This window comes from Patagioenas fasciata, chromosome 3 (genome assembly GCF_037038585.1).
Source record: "Patagioenas fasciata isolate bPatFas1 chromosome 3, bPatFas1.hap1, whole genome shotgun sequence".
NCBI classification, from domain to species: domain Eukaryota; kingdom Metazoa; phylum Chordata; class Aves; order Columbiformes; family Columbidae; genus Patagioenas; species Patagioenas fasciata.
The window spans coordinates 62,260,478-62,280,980 of NC_092522.1; the positions used below are offsets into that span (position 1 = coordinate 62,260,478).

The following is a 20,503-nucleotide window of genomic DNA, read 5'->3' on the forward strand; positions in this document are numbered from 1 at the left end:
ACGTCAATATTGTTTTCTTTCTTCCTTCTGATATATGGTATAGGTCCTAATGTAATTGAAACTTCTGTAGCAAGAACTGACATAAATAACAGCCTAAAGGTGAGTTAATATAGCTGGATTACATGAATGGCTTTATTTGATATTGGTAATGTTAAAGCATTCCCCTGCTTCCCCCAAATTTGTTAAAGTATTTAGATTTTTACGGGAAAACATTTTGGCCACATGGTGTTTTCCAGTTTGAAATTGAACATGCAATATTGAACTACCACTGTGTTATTTCATTAGTTGCTCAGCAGCAAGTTTCTAGCCTCTTACTTTTGTGAGCGGGAAGGCAGGGAATTCTGTGGTGTTTCTGCACAGTGATTTCTGATAAAGTAACACTAGAGTGTTGATAGGATTCCCTGGTGAGTTCATGTTGGAGATTCTTGTAGGAAACCTAGAAATAGAAATTGAGAACACAAACTGAAAACCAATGATCTCAGTGGCAGTTAATTATATCCCTCCTGTGATCTTCCTTTCTATCAGCTGGGAAGGAATATTTATTTTCATGTTAATTGTTCACTGCCATGTGACCAAGCCATGGGATCTGGCTTCCTAACATGAACCTTCACATTCATTTTCCTGAAAGTTTTCATATTTTGGTTCTCAGTTCTTTTATTTTTATTTCTGTCTAGCTCTTCACTGTCAACCTGATACCTAAAGTAATTTTTGCAAAAGTGGTAAAAAGATTTTGTTGGTTTGTTTTGATTTTTTAAAGTAAATTTTCTTTAAATACATTGAAATGTTTCTTTTTTTGGTCTGTTAGTCACCTATATATGTTCAGATTGGTACTGTATTATGTAAAGCTTATTTTTATACAAAATAAGAAAAGTATTTCCTGCATGTAGGTTTTATCTGTTAATGATACCTTCTATGCTTTTGTAATGAATGTGGGATTTTTAGAAAACCTAGTGGAAAAATAGTTGTTTTCATAACTGTAGTTGAATAGGTTTAAAACTGTGGAGCAGATGAGGGCTCACAAAATTGACTTTTGATGTAAAGTGCTAGAAATTACTTCATTTTCAGGCTAGGTCTCAGGATTTTGCTTCTCATATTGGAACTTTTTTTGTTTTATTGATGCTGCTTTTATGTGCTTTAAGTAGTCATATCTTTCCTTACTTCAGTACTGTGCAAAATATGTGTGCTGTTTAAGCTACTTCTCTGGAAGACTTACATTTGAGCTGCTTATCATACGGTTCACAGAGCAGCACGTTAAATCTATTCCCCAAAATACTGTCACAAATATAACTAACATGCCTTTCATCATTGTAGATACTGATATATCATGTAACAGAATAGCAGCTAACCTTGTGGGGTTTTTTACAGCTGAAGCCTTTTAATTTGAGTTCGCCACCACTGTCTACTTACAATCAGCAGCTATGGCTGACCTGCGTAGTTGAGTTGGATCAGCAGGATGGTAAGCATCTTACCTAATTCTCAGGAAACTGCTATAGCAATCTGTATATTATGTCTTTAATTTAATCTGTCACATATATGATCCTGTGGCTTTCTGGCTATGTTTGGTGGGTTTTTCCTCTGAAACAGTTTCTCCCCCTCCACCCCCTTCCCCCAGTAAAGACATGGACAGCACTAATCTTGAGAATGGAAAGCGACAGGTATGTGGGATAAGTTGTGTGTTATTTCTGTGAAAGTATTAGTATTTAGAGAATCTGTGTCTCCCTTCATTTGGGGGGGGGAATTATATTTGTAGATTGTGATGATATTAATTTTTCAAGAAAACTTCCCTGTAAATATGTAAGAAATACTGTATTAGTAATTGTTGATTTGCCAAGATTCAGTACAGGGCATTTGTGACTTACTGCCCAGGTATATAAATAAAAAGTGGTTGTTGGTTGGGTGGTTGGTTTTTTGTTTTGCCTTGGTTTTTTTTAATATTTTTTTCTTTGATGTACTGGACCTCTACTCCAGTAAAGTATAACTGAAAAACTTTATGTAATCATTGGATATCATACGTGTTTTAAACCGTATTTGGAACTCTATTTGACATTTCATTTCTGCATGTAGCAATAGCTTAATGTTTTCTTTTTTAATTACAGTATCTCTCAAAAAGAATGTTACTATGACAGTCAAAGTACTTGGAGTGGTAAAAGATGGAAGCACACCATATGTTAATAATCAAGTTCACAATCGGACGAGATTACTCAGTTGTGCACAAGTATGTGCTTACTTAAACAAAACTCTGATGCAGTACATTTTCTTTAAACCTATTTGTGTGCATGTTACATTACATTTCAAATGTGAAGCATATATCTGTTAAGCACGTCTCAGGAAAGACTCTGAAGCATAGTCTTATTTATAACTGCAAGCCAGCTAGTAATGCTGAGCAAGATACCTACCTATCCATTTCTTTCTGCTTACTTCTGTGACTTGTGCCTATTACCCCTTAAAGATCCCTCTTTCTTGTTAGAGTAGGTCTTTGCCAGCAAAGCAGTGTGTCCTGCTTAGTCACCTAAACAGATTTAGCAGACTGAAGAATGGAATATTGTGGTAGAAGGCTGTATATAGTGCTCTAGAGGAAAGAAAAATTCTCCTCTTAACACCTAGCAGAGTCTGGTTGAAATCAGCTGGCGTCTGTGTTCTGAAAAAGCCACATTTCTTGTCACCTGTGAAGAAATGTTTAATTTTAACTGAAATTTTTAGGCTTAGAGACATCCAAAACAGCTTTCTTGGATGCAAGTCCTGAAGGAAGGGCATAGCTGAAGTTTTTTGTGATAAGCATATAGTGTTTTCTTTTTATATACACACAAATGTATGAAATCTACAGAAATTAATGAACAGTGTTCCGTTAGATTTAATTACACACAGCCAGGAGCAATATGTTTGGGTTTTCTCTTTCTTCCTGTTAACTTTTAGAAATGAGTTAGTACAAAATAGCCCCATCTCACAATCAGATGACCTAGAGCTTGACTGACAGAGTTATTCAAATCCTTCCTGGTGCTGCAAGCAGTTGTTTTCAGCAAGTTAAGTGAAAAGCTAGCCTTGTTTATCAGTTCAGTCAGATTGTTAAGGCATGTAATAAATATCGTCGATATCTGGTCATTTAGAAACAAATTCTCCAACCTATACCAACAGTGCATATTCTGCGATAAATTGAAGGATTTACATACTGTTTTTCACTGTATGTGTTCACAGAAATGCAGTGAAATCATTGTTGCTCATCTTGGCTACCTGAACTACACTCAGTACAACATATTTGTTAGCTTTGAAGATCTAAATAAGTTAACGTACAACATCCACAATATTACTTTCACAGTAAGTATAAGGTTTTATACTAAAGAAATCTCTAATTGCTAATGCTGTAGAAGTCTCCTTTAGCAGAAATAAGAAAGTTATCTTAAGTTTAAAGAGAAAAATAAAGATGCAGCATAATTAATTTTTCTGTCACTACTAATGTCAGAATTATTATAGCATTTGCTGTTGTTAAGGGTCTAGACCATTGGTTTTTTTTAACTCAAAGATTTTTTCCTTCGGAACCACTAATGCTGTTTTCTGAAAGAGATAAATTTAGTCTAATTCTCGGTAGATATTTTTAACAGTATGCAAGCTAGACTAGAACATCCAGTTTTCTGCATTTGCTTGTAGATGTGTTGCCTCTCTAAAGCATGGTATCTTTTTCAGACTTTCCAGGAGGTGTATCTGAATTAGCAAGATTTTTCCGGGCTTTACAAAAGCATGGACTGTAAAGAAAAATGAAGATTTTAATTTTTTTTTTCATGTCTTTTACTGTGCTTATGTGGAAGAGAAAAAAGCTTATTCAGCTAAAATAAAGAGGCTAATAAAATAATTCACTAAAATAATACCTAGTGAAACAACTAGCTCGGTTCATAGTGCTAAAGATTGCTTATAAAACAGTTACATCATCAGTGTGTGCTGATTGGCTCCAGAAAGAAATTAGAAATATCTGCATTTGGAGCGTACGGAACTAAACCAAATTTATAATATAGATTACTATGGTATATTCTACCGATATGCAACATTCAGTATGTCAGAGCAAGTAACAAGCAAAAATCTTAGTGTAAAGCAAGTGGTTTTTACGTACAAAAATACACTTCCTGAATATTAATATTTGTAATATTGTAGTGCATAAAGCACATCACTAAAAATAAGTTTTAAGGGGGAGAAAACCCCAAACTCACAAACCCTTTGCTTAGTTCCAGGTTTCAAAAAAGACAAAGTGTTGGAGCATTTATAGCTGTACTGTTTATTATCTTGCTTTGCAGGCTTCCTTTAATGCACACTTGCGCACAAAACCCAAACCCAAAGCCCTGCTTTCCCACAGAGACTAAAATTGTCAATTTATTTCATTATTACAGTGGTTTATGTTGGTCTCAGTTGAAATCACAGAGTGCCTGTTGTATAATGGGTTTCTTTAGATATAATTTTCATTCTATGTTTATGGTTTAAAAAGACAAGACAGAGGTTGACAGATTTAACACACTGAAAGGTAAAGCTTCGTGTTCTACCAGAGAGTTTATGTTTCAGAAGTGGCTTCAAAAGAGAAGCTTACCTAGTATGAGACAAATTGTCAACAGAGCAGAGTTCATGCAAACTGATATGTTATAATTATTATTTGTGACTTTCTGATAATTAGAGGAGAAGAGGGAGCTTTTCCCCCTTAACCTATGAAAAAAAGTTCTATATTTCTGGTTAGGTCATTTATTCTTCCGTTACTTGATTTTCTTTCGTCCACTTCTGAAACAAGAGAATAAGCTTTTAAGAAAACAAATGTATTACAGGAAGCATGAGCAGACCTTATTGACCTCTTCATAATGAATTTATGCATCTGACCTTGGTAATAAAGAAGAACATACTGAATTGACTCAATTATTGACATTCTCTTGAAAACAATGAACATCTTTTTTGTCCTGTGGGGTGCTATAACGTATGAGAACACACTGAGTATGTTACAAAGTGACAGGGTAAAAGAGAAGCAGGATATTAGACTGCTTTGGTTACCTTTTCATCAGATAGTCCTATGGGTATGAATTTATCTTTGTCTTTCCGTGGTGACATGATGGAATTCAGTTATACCTGTAAATTTTGAGAAGCCAGAGAACTTTCCAGTATCTGCAAAAAATACTAGTTATTGATCTCATACCTACCCTGTCAAAACGTTGCTCATTGGGCTCTTTTTCTTCTGTTTTGTTGTAGTGGAAAACCTACAATCCGACTTTTTCACAAGTGGAAATATGGTTCCGATTTGTCTTTGTAGTTCTTACTTTTATGGTCACGGTAAGATTTTGTTTTGGTTTTACTGGAGTATATTATATAAGAAGCTGATAACACTGCTCTGTGGTGCTGGGTTTAGTAACTTAAGCACAGGCGGTAAAGCTGACATATCACTGAATAGGTGTAAAAATGTTTCTAAAATACTTATGTAGTTGCTGCTTTTATGTTTTTACAAGTGGTATTGAAGGAACATTAAGAAAACAGGATAAATGGGAAAACTTGTTTTTCTGAACTCCAGTTTTGAATTGAACAGAAAGAATTTTGCTTAAACAAAGGAAATGGTGTTTAGATGCTGGAAAAAGAATTTTTTGCAGGGCAGGTAGGCTCAGACATTGGAATAGAATGCCCAAAGCTGGGCTTAACATTTCTGAATATGAGCAAAACTCAGTTGAATCTGACCTTGGTCTAACTTTAAAGTTGTCACTTCCTGGAGTGTGAGAATAGGCCAGATGATGTCCAGAGGTTCCCTTACAACCTAAATTATGCTATGATTTAGATTTTGTCTGCCCTCCAACCCTGTTTGGCCCCTGGGAAAAAAAAAAATGTTTGGGAAAAACCCAGCATGAAATCTAAAATGCAGAATTTCCAGAGTAAGGACACAAAAGCACTGAACACTTGCATAGCATTTTTATCACAAAGATGATGACACTCAGCAGGTAACTGTGATTGTGATATGGAATCTGTTTTTTTAAAAATTGTGTTTAAATGGAGGTTGTTGACAGTGTGTCACCAGTAATTAGGCAACTTTTTTCATACATTGTTGATTTGTGCAGTACTAGCTGCTTTCCTTCTCAGTTTGCTTGGGAGATTAAGTAATTTGCATAGGGGTAAGCCAGCAAACTTGAAGCAGAAGCTAGGAAATGTGCCTCCTGTTGTACAATGTTCTCAGTGGCAAAGTCCTCATGAAGTAGCATTTGCAATGTATTGTGTTACCTCTTTGCTCTGGTGAAACCATCAAGGCTGTATTCTTTCCTTATAAACTGTTCTTGTTTTATAGTGTCTGTTTGCACATTCCCTGCGGAAATTCTCCATGAGAGACTGGGGTATTGAACAGAAATGGATGTCCATCCTCCTTCCCCTTCTGCTACTTTACAATGGTAATTGTATCCTGGAATTTTTAGAAAAGATCCTTTAAAGAAAAAATTTAAAAAGAGTGTGAAAGAGAGAGAAGGCAGAATGGAATTTGGCCTTGAACATATAAGAAGCTGTTTATAGGGCTTCCGAAAACTAATTTAAAAAAAAAAAAAAACAAACACCACCACCACCAACAAAAAAACAACAACCAACAAAACCGAAAACAACAACCAACCAAAAATCCCCCAGTCAACTGGTAAAGGTTGAGGGCTGCCTTGGCTGCAGCAACCATGAGATGGTGGAGTTCAGGATCTCATGTGGCAGGAACAGAACAGCAAGCAGAATCGCAACCCTGTACTAAAGTAGGGTCAACTTTGGCCTTTTCAAGCAATTGCTAGGGGGAATCCTGTGGGCAAGGATACTTGAAGGTAAAGGGGCCAAGATAGTTGGTTAGCATTCAGGGACTGCTTCTACCAAGCTCAAGATCAGAGCATCCCAAAATGTAGGAAGTCAAGGAAGGGAGCCAGGACACCTGCTTGTTTAAATAGGGCACTGCTGGGCAAGCTCAACTGGAAGAGGAGAGTTTACAGATCATGGAAGGAGGGGCTGGCCACTTGAGAAGAATGTTGTCAGAGGGTGTAGGGAGGCAAGTAGGAAAGCTAAGGCCTCCTTAGAATTAAACCTGGTGAGAGGGGTCAAGGACAACAGAAAGAGCTTCTTCAAATACATGGCAGATAAAACTAACACTAGAGGCAATGTAGGCCCACTGATGAACAAGGTGGGTGCCCTAGTGACGGAAGATACAGAGAAGGCAGAGTTACTGAATGCCGCCTTTGTCTCTGTCTACTCTGCCAGAGGCTGTCCTGAGGAGCCCTGTACCTGTGAGGCCCCAGAGGAAGGCAGGACAATGGATGAGTCTACCTTGGTTGATGAGGACTGGGTTAGGGAGCAATTAAGCAATCTGGACATCCATAAATCCATGGGTCCAGATGGGATGCACCCGCAGGTGCTGAGGGAGCTGGCTGAAGTCATTGCTGGACCACTCTCCATCATCTTTGCCAAGTCTTGGGAAATGGGAGACGTGCCTGAGGGCTGGAGGAAAGCAAGTGTCACTCCAGTCTTCAAAAAGGGCAAGAAGGAGGACCCAGGTAACTATAGACCGGTCAGTCTCACCTCCATCCTTGGAAAGGTGATGGTACTGCTTATCTTTGATGCCATCTCAAGGCATATTAAGGATAAGAGGGTCATTAGGGACATCAACATGGCTTCACCAAGGGGAAGTCATGCTTAACCAACCTCATTGACTTTTATGAGGAATAACCAGGTGGATAGATGATGGCAAAGCAGTGGATGTGGTCTATCTTGATTTCAGTAAAGCATTTGACACAGTCTCCCACAGCATCTTCACAGCTAAACTGAGGAAGTGTGGTCTGGATGAGCAGGTAGTGAGATGGACTGCGAACTGGCTAAAGGAAAGAAGCCAGAGAGTTGTGGTTGATGAGGCAGAGTCTAGTTGGAGGCCTGTATCTAGTGGAGTCCCTCAAGGGTCGGTACTGGGACCAGTACTATTCAATATATTCATCAGTGAATTGGACAAGGGAATAGAGTGCACTGAGGGGTGACCTCATTAATGTTTACAAATATATAAAGGGTGAGTGTCACGAGGATAGAGCCAGGCTCTTCTCGGTGACAACCAATGATAGGACAAGGGGTAATGGGTACAAACTGGAACACAGGAGCTTCCACTTAAATATGAGAAGAAACTTCTTCTCAGTGAGGGTAACAGAGCACTGGAACAGACTGCCCAGGGAGGTTGTGGAATCTCCTCTGGAGACATTCAAAACCCACCTGGACACATTCCTGTGTAACCTCATCTAGGTGTTCCTGCTCTGGCAGGGGGATTGGACTAGATGATCTTTCAAGGTCCCTTCCAATCTCTAACATTCTGTGATTCTGTGAACAAAACAAAAAAACCCCACAACCCTTTTTAAGTGTATCAAATTCAAGGGTATAATGAGTAGGTGGATTTCATTCTTTTCAGCCACATGAATGTCAACTCTTATTTGTTGATTGGAAGAGGTGTCTGCAACCCCATACTGAACCTTTCATATAGTGACATGTAAACGCAATTTCTGTGTTTGTCTGCTAAGTCTTACTTCTTCATTTTTCAGATACTTGTGCTTTAGTTAAAAATGGAGGCTACTTTTAGTCTGGTAAACCACATCAAATTCTAGCACTCTCTAACAGTACCAAAATAATATTTGCCTTTCAGTCAGCCTATGATAATTTTTTAGGTCATCACCAAGAACAGTGGTTTAGTAGAAGGTCTAATAAAACCTGAAATCTTCTAGAAATGTTGGCAACCATTTCAGATTATTTGTACAGCACGAAGGATTGTTGCTGGAGACACCATTTTTTTTGTCAATTACTTTAAGATAAAGCAAACTTCAATTTCATTTACTGGTGTAATTTGAAAAATCTAGGGCTTTTTGTTCCTCTGAAGACACATTCTGCTTTACTTTTTTTATGAAAAAGACACTGTTTTTTCATTCTGCTTAAATTTTTTTATTCTTAATTTGTTACAGATCCGTTTTTCCCCCTTTCTTTTCTGGTGAACAGCTGGTTTCCTGGAATGCTGGATGATCTATTCCAGTCACTGTTTCTGTGTGCACTGTTGTTGTTCTGGCTTTGCGTCTACCATGGTATAAGAGTACAGGTAAGGGTGCAGCATTATCTACTAACTGAGAAGATAGTACTTGTTTTTTCAGTTCTCTCAAAAGGTGACAAAAATGAAACCAAAGTTTTTTTAAAAGACACATTTTTTTTATTCTTAAAGTGCAATGTGACACATGAAGCTTTGGTGTAAAAACAGTTTGTGAAGTAGATTATCTTGAGGCTACCATGCCTAAATGAGATAGATGGGATAGTCCACTCTAAACTATTGCAAGACATTCAAAATTATGCAGGGTTTTGTTGTTGTATATGGTGGTTGATTGTTTTTTTAAACCACTGCATAAGATAAATATGAATTCTGGAGCAGTATTCTGTATTTGCAGTGTCAGTGAAATATGTGGGACATTATAAACAGCATGCTCCAAATTTACTGTATCTAATTAACACAAATTATGATACAATTTTATGTCTGCTGTAATCAGCTGTGCAGGTTAAAAATGCAGAAGGCGAGTCTCTTAATCTAGTTCATGCTAAATGAAACGAAGATGATAGTTACTTTATTCTGTCAAGAATGAATGAAATCTCAAATGTGGGTTCACTCCTTCACCACACTGTTGTCCTCTCAATAGGGGGAAAGGAAGTGCTTAACTTTCTATCTGCCCAAATTCTTTATTGTTGGACTATTGTGGCTGGCCTCTGTTACACTGGGAATATGGCAAACGTAAGTAATTTAAAATTTAGTGCAAAATAACAAGCTGAGAGTGTTCAAGATGAGAAGATTGTAATTAGCGCTATCTGTTCCTTAATGCTCTGATTATGGTGTAGGAATGGAGTTCAAATTCTTACATGTTTCTGTTTTGCAAATTGTGACTGATTTGAAAACAGAATTCCCCATGGCTGATCTAGTAATACATAATTCTATAAATTGGATTGAGATCTAGAAATCGCTACTTTGTCAATCTGTTGTGGCACTATTCCCCACTCAGTTCTGGTACATTTGTAATTTCTAAACCATTTTAGTCTCGAGTGTTTGCCTCTGATTTTATTTCTCAGAAGGAAGATACCTTCTAACCTTCTCCATGCTGTTGTACATTGCTGAAAGCAGTGCAGTTGCAGGAAATGCTCGTGCCAATGCCCTATCAGCAGAATTGCTAGGAGGGAAGGGCTTATACTGCAGTTATTTCGTAAGCATCAGTATTATCACCAAGGATAAAAGTTAAACGCTAAATCCTGAAGGCTTGTAGGAATTTACAAGATTATACGTTTTCTGAAAAATAAGTGTGGAGATCAGACATACTTACAACTGAAATCCTCCAAATTCCTTCAAGGCCGAGTTTGGGAAGAAGGATGATGTTATGTAGGAATCAATGGCATTGCACCAAGTTACAGAGCCAAAACCTTTAGTTATAAACTCTGTGCAGTAACTTTGAACCTTTTCTTTGTTAGTGGGTTTCTTGGTCAGTGTGGCTTTTTGACCTTGCCTTGTGTAATGGTGTAAGTGCCACTTTTTCATTTTGAATCTTTTCTAGAGTTAATGAAGTGCACGATCCTACATATCAATACAGGGTTGATACAGGTAATTTCCAGGTAAGTCAGAAATGTTTTCTTGCTATTGAATTGTCAGGTAGAGTTAGGCAATAAAAGGAGGTGGCATTTGTTCTTCTATTAAAAATCTATAACACAAATTAGAAAATAATGAAAGCTGGTCAGAGGGTCTTGCTCTGACTACTTTTAGTTTTGCTTTAGATTGTGCACAGGCAATACTGAGCTTCATCCCAATGAGAAAAGTAAATTATCTTGCAAATCTGGAGACACCACCACAGGTTTAATCACGGGCTCATGACTGTTGGGATTGAAAGAAAGTTTTTTTAAGCCTCTTATTAAGTTAGTTTTGTACATCCTTACTCCTGCCAAATCCTCTGTCCTAGTAAATTTCAGACTTTCTTGTTGTAAAGGAAGATCTGATTTGTAGGGGTCCTTGTATTGTTCTAAGGAGCTGTGTTTTTAGAAAATAATTGATATTCGTTTCTCTGTGAATTCAATGAACAAAATGATTACTTCTGTTAAACATCCATTCTTTACATTCCCCAAAAATCTACCATGATGTATAGCCATCCTTGTTTTGTACTTCCTTTCATAAGCCTACTTTCTGTGAATAAATTGACCGTTCTATGTTGTGCTTTGGGAAATAATGATTTCTGTTGAGGGAAGAAGAAATAGACCAAATCTTGTTAAATAATAAAAACTTACACCCTTCTTACAGGGAATGAAAATCTTCTTCCTTGTGGTGGCAACCACATATATTCTCTACCTTTTGTTCCTGATAGTGAGGGCATGCTCGGAACTCCGTAACATGCCTTATGTTGGTAAGGAATATTTCTTTTGATTCTTCCCCAACCAGGCTTGCTTCTCCTAGATGTAGCTGTAAATTCGCTAATAACAACTTTTCTCAATTTTTTTCAGATCTCAGGTTAAAATTCTTGACTGCATTAACCTTTGTAGTGCTTGTCATTAGGTAAGGCTTTTCAAAGTACATTTCTCAGTACTGTAACTTTTGTAACCTTTTTTTCAGGGCTTTGAATACATTCTAATAGTAAAATCATCAATGAAACTGAGGAATGTCTTTTGATATATTGTTATGGCAAGCATTTCTTAATTTTTTAACCCTTCTGGAGGCTTTTAGAGCTAACTTTATATTATTTCTGTTACCAGAGTAATACACTGCAAGACTTAGAGGTTCACTTAGCAGAGATGTTTTCTGTACTGCTGAATGGCCTACAGTGCACTGTTCACCTCTTTCAGTGCTTTGTAAGCTTCACTTAGTCAAAGCAGAAGCTTAGAATTAATTTCTTAGATTATTGTTAATATCTGTCTCCCCTTCTCCAAGCAGTTACTTCAAATTACTGTTGACTCTTGGATTGTCTGTAGTGGCTGAAATCTGAGGGAAACAGACCATGATGGGTTTTTATTTCTGCTTCACTGAGCTGACTGCTGACTTTTACTCACAAAAGAATTATTCTTAATTTAGAACTATGAAAGCAAATGTGTCTTAAAATAAATGGTGAGCATGTTAACCTAATTATTTTCTCATACACTCTTCTATCAAGCTACCATTTCAATTTTGTGGTTTAAAGAACCAGTATACCTATATGGTTTATCTTTATTTTCCCCACAGCATTGTTATTCTCTACCTACGCTTTGGAGCACAAGTTCTACAGGACAACTTCGTAGCTGAGCTGTCGACTCATTATCAGAATTATATCCTTGTGTGGTGATACTGCTCAAGTAGGAATGTTAATCTGTTTTCATGCAGAAGGTATTTGAAAATCATGTACCTAAGGACTGAAACATTTGACTTATAGGTGGGCTTTTGAACTTCAGTCCATTTTGATTGAGGTTTCATGTCAGCATTTGTAATGGCTCTTTGTGAGCTGAGACAGTTTCAGTCTGATTTGTTTACATCACATAAATCACAACTTCATCTGATGCTCTTCAGAAGGAATGAAGGTCTAGATATATGTGCATTCAAGTAATTTTAACAAGTTATTGTGACAAATTTGGTTGTATTTGCTGCATGAATTCAGCCTGCTGTATACCTATCAGTTGGCATGGGGTGTACCCAAATAATTGAGAAGTTAACAGTTTACAAGTGACTGAAAATGTGTTTCTGTATTGGTCCAAGTCTACATATGGAAGAGGTCATAGCAGAGAATTTCAGTGACTTGAGAGAAACTATTTCTGATGTCTGTTGGCAACAGGATTACAAACTGTATTTCTGGACCTGAACCATGAGGTCCTAATTCATTCTACTTTCTGAAAGTGCCTGTGTGACTGCAACTGCTCAGATTACTGATAAACTTAAATATGTGTTGGGAGTTAGTAGAAAACTGTATGTAAAACCTTTAGGATTTTCCCAAAGTGATGACAAGAAGCCACATTCAGAGTTCTATCTACAGATAGTCCTTTCTCCTTCCTTCTCAATTGCTATGCCAAGGAAGAATGTTTTTTATAAGTAAAACAACAATAATATAAAAAGCCCACGTGAAGACCTACCACTTACTTGGCTTTCTTTTGCCATTGAAGGCAGAACTATTCAATTTACCGTGCACTCCACCACTCAAGAGTAGACCTCATCTCAGCAAATGTTACTTGTGTTAAAGCTTTGTCTTCAGTGGGAGCTTTACCTTGAAATAGCTTGAGTACATTAGTTGTCACTGAATTTAAAACACAGTTTGGTTTAGCCGTTTATGATCTCAAACTTTAGTGAGGTAAACATCCTTTCCATTGAAACTGCTTATGTATGGTTTGGGTCTTGTTTCCAAAGTTAATATGTATGGAGCTATATCAAGCAATATCCTTGACACTTAATACCAGCAGAATTCTTATCATTTTATGGTTTATTGAACTTTTATCTCTACACATTAGCCTTCGTGTATTCCCCTTCAAAGAATGCACTATATGGTAAGTGTAAGCAGTTGTCTGGCAAACTGTATGACAAGACCTGGCATATTAACAGATACTGTGTAATATCTTTATATTTTATTTTTCTTGTTACTGTTTTAGTTTGCTTTGAGTTAACATAAGCAGAAGCTGCACTGCTCCTGAGCAAATTAGTATTGGAAATATAAAGGAACAGATAAAATGCATACAAATGATTAGGTAGACTTGAATTCTTATGCACTTAGATCAAGCTTGTTGTCAATATGATATTTGCATATTATGCACCAAGTTTTGCACTGACTCACAGGCAATCCTTAAGGAGCAACAATACTTCATTTGTACGTTGTTCTAACAAAGGTTAATGTTGGCATGCTGGCAGACTGGACTCTGAAATAGGTAACATACTATTGGAAAAGCGGGAGTGAAGCTGATCTCTAACATGGGAGGAACTTCAGGGAACTTGCTATGAGGAGAGGGCTGCACAGGAGCCTGGAAAGATCATCTGGTCCAGCCTTTCATGGGAAAGGGAGCCTACATGACATTATGTGGCACCCTGTCCAATCACGTCTTGCATGCTGAGAAATATGCAGGGGGAAGGCACTAAATAGTGGAGCTGGTCCTTTCTGTAAACTTTTTAGAGTTGAGATGGATGGAACTGTTACAGAAGAATGCTATTTTTCCATTAAGAAAGACAAGAGAAATGGCTGGGTGAGGATAAAGTTAGAAACTTGCTGTTGTTTTGCAAGAAGTATTAATTTATAGAAGGGAGAAATTAAGAGACTGCCAGGAAAAAGATTTTATGGCGATTTGCTGGATTGTATTTGACTTGCATATAATTATGAACTACAGCTAAGCAGCAGAGAATACACAAGAAATGAAGGCCTTAAAACAAGGTAGAGGGAATTGTCATAAATAGCCAATGGAAAGTATTTGTTTCCTTTCATCTCACCATAAAGGTACAAGTCCTTCCTTCATCTGTTACAGGATTGAAAAATAACTGGCTAATCATTGACTGGCATACAAAGGATTACAGCTTTGGTCTACTATGTTTGTAGCTTAGAAATAACCAAGACATTAAAGAAGCCTGTGCTTTTGAATAATGATTAATAATAATAAAGTCTGACCTAATTACTTGTATGTGCAGGCTGAAATAATATGACATAGGAAATTGCATAGGGGAGGAAATTAATTTATACAACATGGAGAATATCTATCTGAAAACAAGATGAGATAGTTATGTCATCTCTTTAGCTTTTAAGAATAAATACCATGATATGGCTGAAGGGTAAAGAATTTAAAGGAGATAATTCCTGTTTGGATATAGTTCTGTTAAATTGTAGTCGTGGCTGCTTTGGAAGTTGTTGAGTCTGTTACTACAGTGTTGGGTTGGAAGTACAACCACATTTCTGTATTTAATGTACTAAATTAGCCATTGTTTGTATTTTCCAGAATCACAGCTGAAAGACAATCCTGCTTTTTCTATGCTGAATGATTCAGATGATGATGTGATTTATGGGTAAGATTATAAAACATGTACGGAGAGTTACATTTTGTGTGTTGTTTTTGTAATATTCTTTTCCGTAGTCATTAAATAAGTGAAGGATTTGTAAGTTGTTAGTGGAAGTATTCTGCCTAAAGAACAGAAACATAGCCTTATTCTGAAGCAGAAATGCAATACGAATGCACATTTTTGTTTCTTCTTTCTTTGGTTTCTAAAAGGGATTGCCATGGCACTGATACAAACAGGTAAGAAAGTATCAGGATGCTGGTAGATCATGGAGTGCAGGCAGCAAGAGCTGTGAAAGGAAAGGACTTCCTTTTAAACTGGGAATGATTACAGGAGTCAGGTGGAGTTGGTAGAGAGGCTGTTCACATGTAAATGCTTCAGAGAAGGAGAATGACTCTTTCTAAGTGTCCATCACTTGCTGAAATAAGAATAAACAAACTCAGTATCTGCCCTTGATGGTTTCACCTCTTATGGAAGACACTGAAGCGGCTGGAATAGTGAGGATGGGGCTATGGAATAGTGAGGATGGGGCAAATACCGCAGTAACCTGAGCAAGTTTGTGCTAGACACGCTATATGCATTATCTGAGATGGCTTGCCTTTGTTTTGGTAGATGCGTAGTGGTAGTACCAGCTTGCTTCTATGCCATTCCTTGAGAAAAGTGGCTTGTAGATAGTGGAATATTTATTATGCATCACCCCCTGGCGAGATGTCATACATATTGCTCATTTCTCCAACAAGGAAGGCAAACACATACCAGCTTCTCACCCAAATAGCAATTTGATGCCTCAGTTTAGTTTGAAGTTTCCTGTTTATTTTGGACTTCCTATCAGAAGTTTTACCAAGTATCTGTTTCACAGGAGTGACTATGAAGAAATGCCACTTCAGAACGGCCAAGCTATTAGAGCCAAATATAAAGAGGAATCAGACAGTGATTGATCGCTTTTTATGTAGACAGACTTGTTCCACTGGAATTAAACCAATTTCAAAGTTTTCCTAGATGGATAACTTCCTTGGCTTCCTCACAGTCTGCTGTCACCTGAACACCGACTCCCAGGAATGACATCCTGTATCTGTTTACAAAGTTAAAACTGAAAAAAAGAATGCTTGAAAAGGTTGTGGTGAAAGCTTAAGAAACACAGATTCTTATGTCTTATAAAATTCCTGATAGCGGGATGTCTGTGGACTAAAATCTTTAGGTCTGTTTCAATTTAGAAGTGTCACTGATTATGTGCTGATTTTAAAATTGCTTCTTTGCTGCTTTTTTTTTGTTTGAGAATTATGCACAGCATACTGTCATTCCTCTGTTGCATTTGTGTTAGCTTTTTTGTATGTTGCCCACTGCTGTACGAAGTGCCTCATTTCTCTTCCGATTTTCTACCTTGGTCTTTTGAGCTGGAGGCTGGAAATGAAGTGTTCTACACTTTTCATAAGCTGTCCAGTCTTCCTTTAAAGAAGTGATATAGAAGTAAGACAATTTTTATAATTCATTTAAATGAGCTTACCAGATTTGTGAGAGATATGTGCAAATAGTCAAGTTCTAGTAAGCCAAAATAGCCTCGGTGTTGCAAAATTATTTGTCGAATATGTTTCATAACATGCTTTACTGCCACAATAGAAGTGTGTGTTTTGCCTTTTTTTTTTTTTTCTAAACAGCCCTTTCAAATGGAAATATTTAGGCAGCAAGAAGTCTCAGAAGGAAACCAGTACTCTTCTTTCTGGGTTTTTTGTATGCTGGAGGAGATTGTTACACTTACAGGGAATACAGTATGAAAGTTTCATAGAGAATTACAATTTCAAATTTCCAAAGTTTTCATTTTTCAGGGCTTTTTCTACATCAGAATTTTTCCTAAAGTTGTATTAATAGATAGTTGATCTACACCCTAGAATGTAGGGTTGTAGTTGTGGTTGCTGATGTATTAAACGTGCATGAGAGGTAGCTTTTGAGCATGTCCTATGCATAGTTCAACTCCTTTGTCATACAACACTCATCACATGAACTGATTGAAACTTTTACTAGTGCATTTTGTCATTACCTGTATTCCAGTCTGTGCTGGAACAAAGTTATATGGGAATTCAGTATTCCTGGTACAATGCTGCTGCTTCTCTATTTAAAAGTTGGTTTTCTCCTACACCTTTGTTCAGTTCTTTAAGTGGATACTGTTTGTTTCCAAGTATTTTTGTTTTCAGGTACTTCACCTGTCTGCAAGTATATTTTTTTTTTTTTTCATGGATTAGTAACTGTGATTTACTCTTGTAAAATTTTTCTGCCCTGCTGCTGTAGGAGACTCTCAAAATCACTGTTAATATATTAGACAGGAAATGGTGCTGGCATATGCTAGGGAATTGTGCTCATCTTTGAAGTGCTTAAAGCAGAAGAGTACAATGAAGTCCTGTTAGACGTACTGAATTGTATTGGGGAAAAAGATTTGTTCTGCTTTGATGCAAAAACTGTTCTAGACCATTCCCATTACAATAACCTCCTGGTAGCTGTTCAAGAGCATGAAGGGGAGACTTCACAGGGTAGCAGTTTGCTCAGAGAGGACCAAAGGAACTGCTTCATGTGGTTGCATCCTGGCTATCATAGAGCAGTTCAGATTAAATCAGTGCTCTGCTAAAGACGAGTGTGGTAAGATACGGTGTGTTTGAGAGAAAACTTTATAAAATTATGTAGAGCTTTGAAACTTTTTGAAAGTATTTGAAATTTCAGACTTTCTGTACCAGGGATCATTTATGTGTTAGAAGCCAAAGCACTATGATATGGCTACAGCAAGGAAACTGCTGGGGAGGAGGCAAAGGTTTTTTCCTTTCCTTTTCTTAATTAATTGGTGTCAGTTTAGAAGAACATATAGGAAGACACTAAAGAAGCATTTCAAGTTAGTGATGTGTGGATGTTTTCGTTTTTCCCCTCAGATAACTGTAGTAAGCTGTACCTTCAGCACTCCCTTTCACAGTTGTGGAGTTTTGTTTGTTTTGTTGTGTTTTTTTTGTTGGTTCTGTTTTGTTTTTTTGGTTTTTTTTAACAAGTACGGAAGATGATTTTTGAATCCTAAAAGAGGGAGAGCCCATTCTCATTTTTGCTGTTCCCCAGATGACTCTCTTGAGGCTTACAGCTCTTTGAATTTGCAGTCAAACTTGGGAGCCAACTAGGCATCCTTTGCATACCCCAAGTCCTTTTAATTGGAGTAACAGTGGGCACAGGAATTAGGTCTTCAAAAATTGGTATTTACATGATCCTTAAATATTCAGACCTTTTTGGCTCTGATATTGTTTAATTCTGTTCTAAGTTGTTCTGAAGAGACAATATGTTTGATTTGACTGATGTGCAAAGTATACTAATGTTTCTTATCACAGTCTGAACTGATTGTTACAGTTAACCCTGAAACACAGTGTCATGCTTTGGGATTTTGTTAACTAATGAAAATATTTTTAATCTAACTTTAAGATGAAGATTTTCTTCTAAGCTGTTCTCAGCCCATTTCACTTGCCATTTTGTTTGTATTTAATTTTCAACATCCCTACATTCCAAGTGGAAATAGGAAAGCTGAGAATGGGAAATGTGTACTTAAAGTTTAAGCATCTCACTATGAAAATAGTGAGAAAATAGCTTCCTTGTTAATTTTTAGAGATTGTATTTAAGCAATGTTTGCCATGCAAAATAGCTTTGTATTTCAGAAGTGCTAGAGTATAATGGTAGCTTGGTCGAAGCACTGTCACATCAAATTCAATATACAGTAAAAAGGCAGAAGCAGTCAAGCAGATGAAGAAATAGTTTTGCTAGCAAGAAATCTCAGTTTCGCTCCTCTTATTTCCACAACTGGCAAATAGAGACAGTATTTGAGGGATATTACAATATGGATTGTAAATAGCTCGGGAGTAGGTGGCATAAATTCACCTCCGAGTGTACAGTATTGTAGCCTAAGGGTAAAACAGAAGATATCTGGATAAGAAACTAGCCTGGCTTTCCTTTCATTACTGCTAAAGTAATTAAGTATTTCCATCACTAGTGGAACTGTATAAAATGAGAAAAGTATACAAAAAAGCCCCACAGCACAGTGTGCTTTCTCAGGAGACACCACTTATTAAATAACTTCAAGACTTCCACATACACAATGATCAAGAGAGACTTTTAAGAAATCAATAGTCATTGAGTGTGAGCCATTCATGGCAACCATTTTCTGTAGTATGTGCTTTAAAAATACAGTTGATGTTGGAATTGGTTGGAAACTTTCCTAGGACTGGCAAAGAATAGGAGGCATAAAGTTTAACACCAGTAAGGACCAGCTAGTGCAACAGACCCAGGGCACTAATACTGGGCAAAATGTGAGGATCTGAGCCAAAAGACAACTTTGTCTCCATAGTCACCTAATTTTGCCTCCATTTCCTTTTGCTTATGCCAGTAATAAACTTTGCATTACTGTAAATTTTTTTAGAAGTTTGTAAATATGTAAAATGGAAATAACGGAAAAATTGTGTACCAAAATGGTATAAAAATGTGTAAGATAAATGCTCTGTTTAATGAGAAGCTGTAATTAAAAGCTGCTTTGAGAAAAGTGTGCATGAGGATGTGTTAAATATTCTATGTGTCTAGAAAATGTGTTAATGACAGCAAATTATCAATTTCTGTTGGAAAACTTCATGCAAATATGGAATATGAAGGAAAAAATATTTTACTTCAACCAAAATTGGGTATTGAGTTTCTTGGAAGACTTCATGTGCATAATCATTGTTAAATATGTTCATAATAAAGTTTTATATCTTTATATTGTATCTTGGTTTTATTTTCCTTCTAGTGAATGACTAACCATACCATTTTCATAACTTAGACATATTTTCAGTTTACATGGATTTTTCTCATGCATATTTAAACTTGGTTAATTGCATAAGGATGGATCCAAGAGACTGTGTCAGCACAGATTAACTGGGGAATTATGTTTTTGTTTTTTGTTACCCTGCCTGAGCTTGAAGGTGGAAGGACAGGTTGCTACTTTTCCTAAGAAATACGCTAGCCAATTTACAAAGGGGAACTGGCATTCTCAAATGGCTTAACAGTGGCTTTGCCAAGGCTGCTGCGGTTACACTGGCAGTAAAACTCCTCTGGTGAATGTTAGTCCTTGCTACCTTTCTGCCAAACATGCATGCTTCATGTTAGCTGCTGTCAGATGCAAGTTCTCCTACTTACCCTGCAACGATGCAGCCTCTCAGCACACCCAGGAAGGTCTGCCCCACCTTCAACCCACTGGCTGGTAATGAAAAAATTGGTTTAGAGATGGTGGAGATGCTGATGTCATTTGTCGCCTTCTTATAGTGCTGTATCTTCCAAAAGTCTGCAAAAGTTATCAGTATCTCACCCTCTACTTGGGGTGATGCCATTCCTTGTATAAACTCAAGACTGATCTCATTGTGTGTTGAATAAAGCAGCTGTAAACGTCTCTGCACAAATGGATACACAACTTCCTCCTGCTTTAATATTGGAGATGGCAGTGCTCATTTACCAGCAGCTGTTAATTCTGAAGCCATT

The 20,503-nt window shown here is 37.1% G+C and overlaps 1 protein-coding gene across 2 annotated transcripts in view; it reads left to right on the forward strand.

The window, feature by feature from the left end:
• The window catches only part of TMEM181 (transmembrane protein 181), a 38,293-nt gene extending 18,548 nt beyond the window's left edge, over positions 1–19,745 (forward strand). For both annotated transcript variants that reach the window (XM_065834375.2, XM_065834376.2), the window contains exons 3-17: positions 44–99; positions 1,366–1,456; positions 2,097–2,215; positions 3,193–3,312; positions 5,212–5,292; positions 6,287–6,386; positions 8,949–9,079; positions 9,666–9,757; positions 10,566–10,623; positions 11,300–11,402; positions 11,500–11,551; positions 12,212–12,294; positions 13,408–13,497; positions 14,926–14,992; positions 15,843–19,745. In XM_065834375.2, coding sequence (XP_065690447.1) covers positions 44–99; positions 1,366–1,456; positions 2,097–2,215; positions 3,193–3,312; positions 5,212–5,292; positions 6,287–6,386; positions 8,949–9,079; positions 9,666–9,757; positions 10,566–10,623; positions 11,300–11,402; positions 11,500–11,551; positions 12,212–12,294; positions 13,408–13,497; positions 14,926–14,992; positions 15,843–15,921 — 1,322 coding nt within the window. In that variant the 3' untranslated portion in view covers positions 15,922–19,745. The remainder of the gene's footprint in view (positions 1–43; positions 100–1,365; positions 1,457–2,096; positions 2,216–3,192; positions 3,313–5,211; positions 5,293–6,286; positions 6,387–8,948; positions 9,080–9,665; positions 9,758–10,565; positions 10,624–11,299; positions 11,403–11,499; positions 11,552–12,211; positions 12,295–13,407; positions 13,498–14,925; positions 14,993–15,842) is intronic.
• The last annotated feature ends 758 nt before the right edge of the window (positions 19,746–20,503 follow it).